Source organism: Microcebus murinus, chromosome 12, assembly GCF_040939455.1.
Source record: "Microcebus murinus isolate Inina chromosome 12, M.murinus_Inina_mat1.0, whole genome shotgun sequence".
Classification (NCBI taxonomy): Eukaryota; Metazoa; Chordata; class Mammalia; order Primates; family Cheirogaleidae; genus Microcebus; species Microcebus murinus.
Genome location: NC_134115.1, coordinates 90166182 through 90178228, shown reverse-complemented (window position 1 = coordinate 90178228; position 12047 = coordinate 90166182). Strand labels below are relative to the sequence as shown.

At 64.6% G+C, this 12047-nt stretch overlaps 1 protein-coding gene across 1 annotated transcript in view; it reads right to left on the bottom strand.

The window, feature by feature from the left end:
• Positions 1-802: 802 nt before the first annotated feature.
• NTNG2 (netrin G2) overlaps positions 803-12047 on the bottom strand; it is a 67471-nt gene continuing 56226 nt past the window's right edge. Inside the window, exons 5-7 of the mRNA XM_012744132.3 lie at positions 5160-5327; positions 3597-3731; positions 803-3022 (exon numbers count right to left, since the gene is read on the bottom strand). Coding sequence (XP_012599586.1) covers positions 2784-3022; positions 3597-3731; positions 5160-5327 — 542 coding nt within the window. The 3' untranslated portion in view covers positions 803-2783. The remainder of the gene's footprint in view (positions 3023-3596; positions 3732-5159; positions 5328-12047) is intronic.

The following is a 12047-nucleotide window of genomic DNA, read 5'->3' as shown; positions in this document are numbered from 1 at the left end:
GGTCTAGCACGCCCCTGCCACTGAGTCAGCCCGCTGCCAGCTCCCAACTGCCCACTTCCTACACGGGGGTCAGGGTGGGGCTTCCACCACAGCCCCCCCACGCCAGCCTGGCGCCCAGGACTGGCTGACTGTAGGCGGCCGCCGCGCCCCAGACCCAGCAAGGCTGTGAGCTCATTTATACTCCAGAGCCCCTCAGTCCTGTGGGTAAAGCCAGTGCTGGCCATCGTGCAGGGACCTCCCCGTCCCCATCTCGAGTTCTGCTTCTAGGCAGAGACATACCTACGACTGTGTGGCTCTAACTGATATTTGAATGTCTTGATGACAAGAAGGAAGCATCTGTCGTGTCCAAACGGCAGGCAGCACCGGTGTTTCTCTGGAGCTGGGTTTGGCCGGCCTGGCCCCTACGCATCTGAAGGTAGAGGCGGGTCCTGTTCTGGAAAGAGGTGCCTGCCTTGGCCCAACACTGTATGATCTGTTGTCTTCATCGTGGCAGGGGCCACAGCAGGGCTGCGGCCGGGGAGGGCGGGAGTTAGCCCCTCTCTGGCCACAGCAGACTCAGGACGCCTGGATGCCAGATGGGAGGACCAAGAATGTAGGAATTGTAAGTCCACATGAAACAGAAAACCCAGATTCCAGTGTTCTGATCACATCAAGGTTTATTTTTTTTCACACATTAAGAAGCGCAGAGGCCGGCACCAGGGCTGGCGTCCCAGGCTCTGCTGGGTCCTCAGAAAGGCACCTCGTTCCCCCCCCCCCCTCCACCCCCAGGGGGCTGCCGCTCTCCTGCTGGGGGCCCCCCGGTGGCTCCTCCCCCACCCTACTGACTCAAGACCAGGGGGAAGGGCACCAGAGAAAGGCCAGGGCCCCAAACTTGGCCAGCGGAGGCTTTGTGGAGAGTGGGGTAGATGGGTGGTTTTTAAGGAACTTTCTGGAAGCCCGGCCATCACTCCTGCTACATCACACGGCCGCTCCCACCCACAACAGCCCGAGATGTGTTTCATTTTGTGTTTCATTTGGGTTCCTCTAAGTGGGCTATTAACAAGGAGGAAGATGAGGATGGAGCAGGGGAAGCCGAGGATAACAAGGCACTTCCTTCGGGGCTGGGAGCTGCCCCTGCAACCTGGTGCTGGGACAGCAGTTCCAAGAGGAGGGGGGTGGGGCGTGGCATTTGGCCTTGGGGTGCTGTAAGTCCCACTGAGTATCCCGTTGCGACCCCCCCCCTCCTTTTCTGCGCTGTAATCTCTTGTTCTCCCCATGGCTAACTTCTGTTCAACTTGGTTTTAGCTTTGCTCTGGGGACCTGCAGGAAGGACTCAGGTCTAAACCCCCAGCTTGGAAGGAGCAGCTGCAGCTGGCTGAGCCAGTGCCACAGGGTAACCGTGGGTGGGGGCGGTGGGAGCAGTTAGGAGCCAGGACAGACTCTGGGAGGCTGCTCAGAGGTCCGTTGTTGTGGTCGCTGCACAGAGGGAAGCTGGACCATCTCAGGAGGACGCGGGACCCCAGGGCTGGAGACACGGAGCAGGGCTGGAGAGGCGAGCCCAGTCCTCGAGTATCAAGCGCCTAATCTGATGCGTCCTGGGTTCTTAGAGGCTTCCTCTCATGACTCCCAGGCTGCCCCTGTCCCCTCCGCCACCCCTCCCTGGCCTTCAGAAGGCAGAGACAGGGTGGCCTGCCTCGCACCTCTGCACTGCCCACCTCCGCCTGCCTGGGCCACCGGGGGCTCTCTGGCCAGCACGGGCCTCTGGAAGGAGGCAGTGGCTGCCACTGCAGCTGTGGGTCACGGTGACCTGACACTGGACTTGAGGCTCTGGGTCCCACAGGCCGGAGAGGACACATCAGTCCTGGCGGCCCGGGAGTGACAGAGCAGAGCGCTGAATTCCATCTCTGCTGGGATCCTCCCCAGTCACTTCCCTCCGACTTCGACTTCGCAGAGAAGTGCCAATCAGCTCTGGGGTTTTTGTTGTTGTTAGGGAAAGGAAGGAGATAACTTCTCAGACTGGGCAAGGGTGGGGGAGCTCTGCCAGCCAAACCTGCAAGCTGAGGGCCACCTGCTCTCGTTCAGAAAGGCCTGGGGAAGTGGCGGCCCTGATAGCGCGACCTTCAAGGCTATTCTGTGGGCGCCGCTTTAACCCCAAACCTGCCCAGGGTCCACCAAGACAGAAAGAAAACAGGCCCTGGAGGCAGCAGTGAGCGACTCTTTACTCTGTCGGATTATACACCATCGCCCCCCTGGTGACCAGCATTCCCGCCCGTGTCCCGCCTTACAGGGGACAGTTAATACAAACAAAAATAGTTCTCTACAAAACGAAGTTTCCAGCCCTCCCAACCCTTCCTACTGCCCCTTCCCCAGACGGTGAGGTCCTCGGTCACCAGGCCTCGGTGGGGCCTGGGTTTTGGTGGGTTGCAAGGAAAATAATATAAAAGAGAATCAAGTCAGCGACTAGAGTTGTAGGCAACTGGGGTTCCGGGTCACCCCGCGGCCGGCGGCGAGCCCGGGACAGGCGCAGGGGTGTCTGCAACAGTCCTGTGCGCAAGTGTGGGGAGGCAGGACTTGGGGTGCTGGGCGAGCAGCGTTGCTCCCGACCCCATCACACCGCCAGCAAAAAAAAAAAAAAAAAAGAAAAGAAAAGGAAGGGCGGCAGGTAATACAAAAGAAAAACTAAACCCGAGATCGGCGCCGCGGCGGGGCGGGAGGACTGCCGAGTAGCACCTGGGAGCAGCCGGGCCGCACCCTTCTCGCCGCCGGCCGGGACGCCGGCCGGTCCCGGCCCCCGCCCCGCGGGCTCAGCGGCCCAGGCGCGCGGCCAGCCCCAGCAGCAGCAGGCAGCCGAGCAGGGTGGCGGGGCGCGCGGCGGCCCCGGGCGCGCGGTCGCAGTCGGGGCCGCCGCCGCCGCCGTCGTCGCGGTCGCAGCGGGGCTGCTCGCAGCGCACGCCCGTGTAGCCGCGCGGGCAGGCGCAGCGCTGGTTCTGCAGGCAGGTGCCGCCGTTCTGGCACAGCAGCTGGTCGTCGTCGCACACGTTGGCTGCGGGCAGAGCGGACAGTGAACGCGGGCCCCGGCCCGGCCCCCACCCGGAGCTCCCGCGACAGGACGTGCGAATACCCGGGGGCGCGGCCTGGCCCGGTAGGAGGCTCGGGCGCACCCGGTGCGCAGCGTCCCGCGGGGACCGTTCCAGCTGCGCGAGCCCCGCCCCGCCCCGCCCGCCCCGCGGCCGCCGCGCGCTTCTCCGCTCTCAAGCGCCGTCTCCGGGGCTTTGCACATGCTGTTCCGTGCCCCTGGGGCGCCCTTCCACGCTCTGCCGCGGCCAGCGCCCGCCCGGACAAAGCTCCCCGCAAACCCCAGCCGGCCACAGCTCGGCCCCTCCCGCAGGTCCCGCCGCGCCCCGCCCCGCCCGCGCCGGCCCCGCCCCAGTACCGCCCACCCGCCAAGGTCCCGCCCACCTGTGCCGCCCCGTCGGGCCCCGCCCCCAGTACAGCCTCGTCCCCGCCAGGCCCCGCCCCCAGTGCCGCCTCCCGCGCCAGGCCCCGCCCCCCGCGCCAGGCCCCGCCCCTCCCACGCCAGGCCCCGCCCCCGGTGCCGCCCGGCCGCGCCCACTCACGGTAGCAGCCCTGGCGCCAGTAGTGCGTGGGGAGGCAGTCGTCGCACTTGGGCCCCGCCGCGCCCTCGCGGCACTCGCAGAAGCCGGTCTCGTTGCAGCGGTCGTGCACGGAGCCGATCTGGTTGCAGTTGCACTCTGCGGGACACAGGCGCGGGCGCTCAGGCGACCTGTGGCCGCCGTCCCCGCACCGCGCCTGGCCCGGCGTCCCTCGCAGCGCAGCTGCAGCCGGGTCTCCCTGGCACCCTCCCGGAGATGCCTCCGCTGGATGGCGGGCGGGGCCTGCCGTGGGGTCCAACCCTCCAGGAGTCCCGCCTTCCTTCCCTGGCATCCAACGACCCTCTCCCTCGCCTGCGCCTGCCCTGGCGCGGTATGGCCTGGGCCAGCCCCTTCCCCTCCGGGCAGCTGCAGGGGAACGGGCTGATCTTTCCCGGACCCAAGGAGCTATGACCCTGCCAGGTGGCAGGCGCGTCAGCAGAGGTCACGGGGCACCCATGCGGCCATGGGGCTGTGGAGGGGGGATGGCCCCCATCTGTGGCTCCTTTCCAGGGGGCTGGAGGAGCAGCCCAGAGGCCTTCCCCTCCTCCCACCCGGCCCAGCTGGTGTCCTTGGGCCTCTGCTCCGTGGGAGGGGCGGATGTCCTCCACTCTGGGAGTCCTTGAAGCCCAGTGCTGGGCCTGGGGGTGGAGGTGGAGAGAAGGCGGGAGCCTGGGAGGGGGCTCCTCTGATTGGATCCAGAGCCCCTGCCCTGTCCCTGCAGCTGGCCCTGCATAACGTCACAGCACAATTTCATCTTGGTCACTTTAGAGTTGATGGAATTATCTGGAGGCCACAGCCGTAATTCAGGCTGACAGCTCCAACCTTGCAGGAGCCTCTCCTCTTTCGCCAGAGCTGGCCTGGTGGCGGTGGGGCCACAGGGTCCCAGGGGGCCGGCTGGGCGGGGGCGGGGACAGCTCCAAGGGCACTGTACTGGAGACAGGGCAGGGAGTGGCGGGCAGCCCCTCCGGGCTGTGTGGTGGGGGGTCATGGGTTTGGCCTTTGGGACGGCCTGTCCCCTGCACAGGGCCTGATGGATCCCTTCTTCAGCTCAAAGCCAGTTCTGGGGCAGAGCTGGGCGGTGCCTGCCAGGGCCAAGCGTGGCCGGACCTTTGCTTGGGAAGCCTTTGGGGAAAAGCTTTGGCAGCAAAAGGGTGGAAACCCTTTGATCTGATCCACCTGCCGGCTTTATGAGTGGAAGAGCCCAGGCCCAGAGAGGGGAAGGGACTTGCCCAAAGGCACGCAGCAGGGCCGTCTCTAGAACCCAGCCTTTGGCTCCGACCCGTGGCTCTGCAACCCCAGCACCTGGGGGAAACTGCAACCCCAGCGCCTGGGGGAGAACCGCACGGGGAGGCCGGCAGCAGAGCAGATTTGGGGGCTTCTGTCCTGGAGACGCCCAGCCGGCGTGGGCCCTGGAACTGGGATTCCCGCAGCCTGCCCAGCTGGTTCGGACACAGGGGTCTCCAGACCTAACAGCCCCGAGCCCGCGGGCTTCCCCCGAGAGTTCCCCGGCCGCGCGCGCCCTCTCACCGATGCAGACGTTCTCGTCGTCCAGCTCGGCCGAGCCGTTCCGGTAGTAGCCCAGGCGGCAGTGCTGGCAGTGCTGGCCCCTCGTGTTGTGCTTGCAGCTGACGCAGGTCACCACGTTCAGGAAGTCGATGTAGCTGCAGCGGTTGGAGTGGCCGTAGCACTCACAGTCTAGGCCGGCCGAGCGGGAGAAACACTGTGAGCATTCAGGGAAACTGAGGCACGGGCAGATTTAAGGACCCCACCCCCCAGGACATGCAGGGCAGGAGGGAGGCGTTTTGGAGAAGGAACTAGAAGATGCCCTGGGCCTGTGGTCCCCTCGTGGCGTTTGGGAAGACACAGGCCTGCCCGTTTCCATCCTGAAGGAGAAGGCCCAGGAATTCCCGCCTGGCCCGTGGGCAGGCGACGGGGGCCAGTGGGCACCTTGCCGACGCCTGGCCGGCGCCAGGGCCCAGCGCCCTCTGAAGGATGCCCCCACGACAGAGGGATTAGAAAGCGGTTCATGCAAGGACGGGGCCCTGCCGCCAGACTGCGTGCTGGGGCAGGCGGCGCCCGGGTTCACAGCGCCACCACCGTGTCCCCAGCCACTCCGCGTCCGCGGACGAACGAGGGCGAGCGTGAAGGCTGCACAAGAGGCAGTGGGCCAGGAGCTTCCTCCCATGCTGCTTTGGAAGACGGTGGGGAGGAAAATGCCCGCCCGCCCTTTCTCATTAGCCTGAGCCGCCCACAGTTTGTCTGTTTTGCAGGACCCCGGGCGTCTGCTTGCCCCCCCCCACCAGCTTCTGACTTGCTGCTCCTGGAGGCAGCGGCTCCACACCCAGGACCAGTCTCCATCTCCGCACCGTCCCGCTGCCCCTCCCGCGCCCCACGTGGTCCTCAGGCCGAGCCCTGCACAACTGGCTCTGCTGCACGGACCAGGCCAGCGCCGTGGCCGCCTGGGCAAGGCTCTAAGGGCCTGGAGGCGGGTCCCCCAACATCATGGAGGGTTGGGGGGTTGTTGAGGAGGGTTACCTTCCCGGCCGCAGAAGGGAGGCCACCCTTTGGCATCCCTCCTAAGGGACTCAACACCTCCTGACCCCAAGCAAGAGAGCTGATGTGGCTGTCCCCATGCAAGGAAGGGCACCGCCACCCTCCTGAAACACCATCTGTGTATCGCCAGAGCACCCAGCCTCCCCTGTGATGGGGGCGCTGACCCAGGCCCTGGTGGCCAGGGGCATTTCACACCCTGGAGAACGGCCTGTGAGGTGTGCCCGGAGAGGAGGTGGCGAATACTCCCACCCCTGGGCCCCGGCCCGCCCCCTTTGCCTTGCCCCTCCAGAGTCAATGAGGCCAGGCATCCTCCAAGGGTCCCAGAGAGCAGTGCTGGTGACCCGTGTGTCCCAGATTCTGCTTCAGCCAAGACGAGCCCTTGGGCCACACCTCCCAGGGGAGCCAGGACAGGTTATTTCTGGCAGCTGCTCTGCCTGCTGTGTGCCTGCCCCCCGTGCCCGAGCTGGCTTCTGACTCATACCTGCGCCCAGCTCCCTTGGCGAGGCAGGAGAGACTCCATCTGACCTTGACCCAGCTACTCCGGGAGGGCGTTCTCAGCCGAGCACCAGCCCCCCGGCCGCAGTGGAGGTGGAGGGAGTGGAGGCAGGGAGGACTGATCTGGCCCAGGGCCCTCTTACCTTGGAATTCTTCAATGGGCATCACTTGAGGAGATTTGGGCTTGAGCTGGAAAAGTTCGGAGCCCTTAGCAGGGGCAGGGGCAGGGGCAGCAGCGGACGTGCCCACGGCTTGGAGAGATGAGAAACAGGCTCTTTCATCTGCCATGGTCCAGCTGCCTGGAAAAGGCTTCCAAGGCACACCGGGACAGCTCTGGTGCAGCCTCATCCACTGCCCGGATTTGAAGCAGGGAGAGGCCACTCTGGCCACCAAGCACAGAGCCCTCGGGTCGGGAGCCAGGCCCCTCTTACAGCCCAGAGAGGTGGGTTTCACACTTGCTGGAAAGTGACACAGCACACCCACGAGCCTGCACCTCCCCTGCCCCGGGTCCCCTCCCTAGGACCACCTCCGCATCTGGCTGTAGTAACCCCGAAAATGACTCCTGTGTCCTCCAGCACCCCACACTGTGCTGGGACCTGCCTGGGTGCCGAGCAGTTTTTGACAGGCTGACAGCATTGCGCTGCAGGCCCTTCCCTTGCTGGCCCCTTCTCCCCTCCAAACTCCCCGGAGCATCAAATGCGGAGTCTAAACCTGGCGTTTACGACTGTGGCATCTCCCTTCCTTTCTGGAGCAAACTCCCTACTCCAGCCACAGTGAGTCCTTCTCCCACTGGCAAGTGCTGCCAACCCATGCACACGGATGGCGCCAGTCTTCCCCTGCCCAGGGTCCCCCCGGGCCCCCAGCCCGTATCGTGGGCAAGCAGGCCACTGTCGCAGAGTATCACTGCCTTGGCTTCCCTTTGGGAGTCTGTGGTGCCTCAGTTGGCCCAGGGCAGGGAAGTGATGGCTCCAGCCGGCTCTACCTGTCCCCATCACCAGAGGACGCCCGACTCCGGTCCTCCGGGTTGCTAGGCACCGAACCTCGGACCCTCACAGACTGTGGTCCCAGCTGCAGAGCCGCCTGCCAGCAGAGGGTGCCCAAAGCCCTGCTCACTGCTCACAGCCGGGCAGGAGGGGAACTAGAGGTGCTGGAGGCGCAGAATTAGGGCCTGATGTCCGGGGGGCAGGGGAGCCGGGCTGGGACAGCTGCCCCGCTTGGAGAGTCAGGCAGGCCCCAGTGTGCGTCTCCTCCCAAGCAGTGGGACAGCGCAGCACCTGGCTTGGCGGTCACTGCTGCCCGCCGTCCCTCCCTGCCCTCATCCACCCGGTGGCTTCCCCACCGGCCCCACTGCTGCCCCTGGCCCTGCCTCCCTCTGCCTGCCACGTTCCCCTCCCATCGCCCCCCTGCCCCGGCTCCAGCAGGACGTCCGGTCTGACTCTGTCTGGGCTCCATCGGCCGCCCGGGCGTCCTGTGAGCAAGAGTGGCCGGAGAGGGAGGGTCCCGCAGTGAGGGGCAGGGTCTCCGCTCAACTCTGAAGCCCTTGGAGGGGTGCGGTGAGAAGAGCTCGGGTTTGGGGGTGTCACACTGGCCCTCTCTAAGCAGGTGAGAGCTGGCGGTGTGCAGAGGCCCCCTGCAACGCCATGCCCAGAGCTCCCCAGGCATCGTCTCCTCGCAGTTCCTGCCGTCCCCTCCCCTCCCGCCCTGGGTCCCCACCACGCACACCTGCTACTTCCACTACATGTGGGGGGGGGTGGCTAAGGGTCTAAGAAGGGGATCCCTGGGGTCAGGCCTGGCCCCCCATACCTTCTGCACTGGAGGACACCTGGGGCCAGGGTGTGCTCTCCCAGAGGGGGGCAGCCGTGGGTGGCCTGGTCCACTCTTGGGGGGGGGGAGAAGAGAAGAAACCAAGTTATGTGCGGAGGGGGGGGCCTGGGGACACACTGAGGCATCATACCTCCCCCCAGGCCCTTTTTAGGAAGCAGTTCTAGAAGGAGAGGCTGTGTCTACACTGGCTAAAAGAACTAGGTCTAAATCTACAATACAGGCAGCGTCTACACTACAGCAGCCTGTGGAGGGCGCAGGCAGACTTCAAGGGGGAGGGGGTGCACCATGCCTGAGAATCTGCACACTTTAGCCTGTCTTTTCTTCAGTGGGATGCCTGGTTTGGGGGACCCTTCTACTCTGCCTGTGTGGTCCCTGTTCCAACAGAGGGGCAGAATTAGGCCAGGTCCTGTCTCTGCGGTCTCTGGCTAACGGCTGCAGGCCAGAGTGTGTGTCGTGGCCAAGATCTCAGCCGTGTGCAGAGGTCCTGCAAGGCCTCCCGTCCGCCCCAGGCCAGGGACGGCGCCTTCTCCATTATCTGACTCACCTGCCTGGCCACCACCCTTCTGCCTCCCGAGCCCTGGGTTGGGCCCATTTTGACCAGGAATTGCAACGTGAGTGAACCCCCAGATGCCACCGTGCTCAGCCCCTAGACAAACTGCACACACACACAGCCAGGCTGGGAGGCTGGGAGCTGCCGGCACAGCATTTCAAAGGACCAACCCAGAGGGACAGGGGAGAGGTCTGACGCTTCCTACTTCTTAACCCTCTTAATGCGGCGGGCCGAAATATCGGCTTTTGTGTCTAGGGCGAAAAGTGTGGCTGGCCGATATATCGGCTCCTACGTGGGCCATTGTTAACTACGTAGGAGCCGATACATCGGCCCACCACACTTTTCGCCCTAGACACAAAAGCTGATATTTCGGCCCACTGCACTAAGAGGGTTAAAGGGATTGCACACGGTGATGTTGGTGGTGGAAGAAAAAGGAAATCTACCAGTTAAGGAGTACAGGGAACTTTCCAGCCGGGAGCTGGGAGCCTTTGGACATCAAATTGACACTAATGTGGTGTTCAATGAGGACCGAGGCCGCCAGACCCAAATTGGCCAGGGCTTAATTAGAGCCGTGCAGAACCCGCCCTGAGGCATCCAGCTTTGGAGTCCATCTCCCGTCCTCACGGGCAGGGGGCCCGGGTGGGATTAGCGCAGCCGCTGTCTCCCGACAGCTTGACACTGGCGGGGGAGAAACAGCTGGGCCAGGGGCTCCGGCCTGGGCCTGCGGGCTGTTGGGAAGGGCTGGGAGAGACGCAGGGCCTTTGGGGGCCGTGCGACTGGGGGCTGCGGAGGGAAGGGCTCCCCACCAGGCCCCCAGGGACATGCTCGGGTGTTCGGGAAGCAAGCTCTGGCAGTGGCCTGAGTCCTGTGCCAAGACCAGATGGCAGCCCCGTCTGCTCCTTCTGAATTTGGGAGCCGCGCAAGCCAGGCCTTAAAGGTGGCACCACCTCATAGCCCCAGGCCTGGGGGCAGGGGCACTGGGCGGCGGGTGTCGGGGCTGGGGCAGCGTCTGGGGCAGGGCGCTGAGTTCGAGTCCTGCCCATGCACCTTTGCAGTCCTGCACCTTGGGCAGCTGCTGCTTTTCTTTCTCTTTTCTTCCTTTAGAACAGCTTTATTGAGGTATGGTTCACATACCATAAAATCCAGCTGCTGCTTCCTAAGCCTCAGTTTCCTCCCTTTGGGACCAGGACAATAGCAGCCTCCACCTCCCCGAGCCAAGAGGTCATTCGAGCTCAAGCTCGGCTCTGAGCAACCAGAATGATCATCGCTACTAATGGGGGCTCTGGGCGGTGGCTGCTCTGGCCACGGACTGTCACATTGGAGCCACCTCCTTCCCTAGTGCCCCTCTGCTGGAACAGGTGGAGCTGACCGCATCCTGGGGACCCTCACAATTTAAACCACACCTCTTCCAGAGTCACCACTCCGGCCTCTGACTTTTCCTCTGTCACTCCCAACTTTGCTCAGTCTGCCCTGCAGCCGCCCTGGCACCAAACCAGAGGCAACCCTGAAAATGGATTCGAGCTTCCTTAACCGCGTGTGTGTGCGTGTTCCCACGTGTACATGTTCGCACATGTGCTCACACACGTGTGATGGTACCTGGCCTCCACCCAGACACACCCATGTGGAGGCAGACACAGGACCTGCCGTGGCTACTTTTGCTCCCTCTGCTCACCGCAGGCTCACACGGCTCGGCCACCCTATGTCCGAAGCCCAGAACTTTCAGAGTGACCCTTGTCCTCCACCCCAAGGAGGATTTCTGGGCCAGGAGGCTCCCCAGAATCCTCCAACCTCCTGGCCAGGTCCTGCTCCCTGCAGACGCCTCCCGTGGAGAAGGAGGGCTGGGGAAAGGGGTGTGGCCGGCGAGATGGCCAGGGAGGAGGGCACTCTCTCTGGGCATCCACTCAGCCCCAGCAGGCCGAGGGAAGAGAGGCTGAGCGTGGCTGGGTCCCACAGCTGATGGAGGGGTCTCTGCCCTTGAGAAATGCCACCCCTCCACGGGGACCGACTGTCGAGGCAGGTCTCCTCGAATCAGAGAGGAAGGACACTGCCCCAGGAGTTAAGAAGCCCCCGCCGGGTCCACCCTGCAGGGTGGGGGCATGCCATCGGGGCGCCCCTCCCTCCCTGGCTGGGACCAGGAAGAAGTCCCTACAGCCACCATCTTCCTAGCACCTTGGGAAGGACGAGTCAGTTCCAACTCCGGGCACCTGCTGTGAGCAGAGTCTGGGTGCGCCCGGGGCCCACCCCAAGCCGCGAATGCAGAGTCCCGCCTGCAGGAGGGCTGAGAGCAACCTGCTTCCACGGAAGCCTGTCTGCAGCTGCAGCCCCCGCCCGGCCCTGCGCACAGCCCCGAGAGGCCCAGCAGCCCAGGTGCCAAGCAGGCCCCAGAGGCTCTTTCCGCCTTGCTGAGTGGAGACGTTTGCCTCCTGGGCTAACCCTGCGCCGTCCAGCCCCATGGTCGGCTGGGCTGCGGAGGGGCTGGGGGCAGGGCCGGGTCCAGCTCCAGGGAACACAAACGCAGAAGCCTCATCCAGAGACAAGATCCCACCTTTGGCTGAATGTCGGGGGGGGGGCCTCCCTGCCAAGTCCCCTGTCTGTTTGACCGCACAGGTGTGGGCCCTTCTGAGCAAGGCGGGAGGAGGGAGGAAGAAGGTTTCTGGAGCTTGAACTGTCCCTGGATCCCCGGGCTGGGGCTTGGTGACAGGTTGGCCCAGACGGCCGGGAGGCCCCTTTGGTCCCTGCCCTTGCGGCTCCAGGGTTTTAGCATCTATACCTAAGACCTAAGCCCCTGCGCTCCCTGGCAATAACACCCCCCCCTTGCAGAGAGGCAGGGACTCAGGCTAGAAGCAGGACCAGGCGGACGGCAGGGGCCACTGGCTGTGTTCTGGCACCCACCTGTGGGCTGTGGGGTGCTGGGGGCCATGGGGGCCCTGGCAGTGGATGTGGAGGGGGCAGACGTGGTGGGTCCCCCCCTCATGGCCACAGTGGCCACGGTG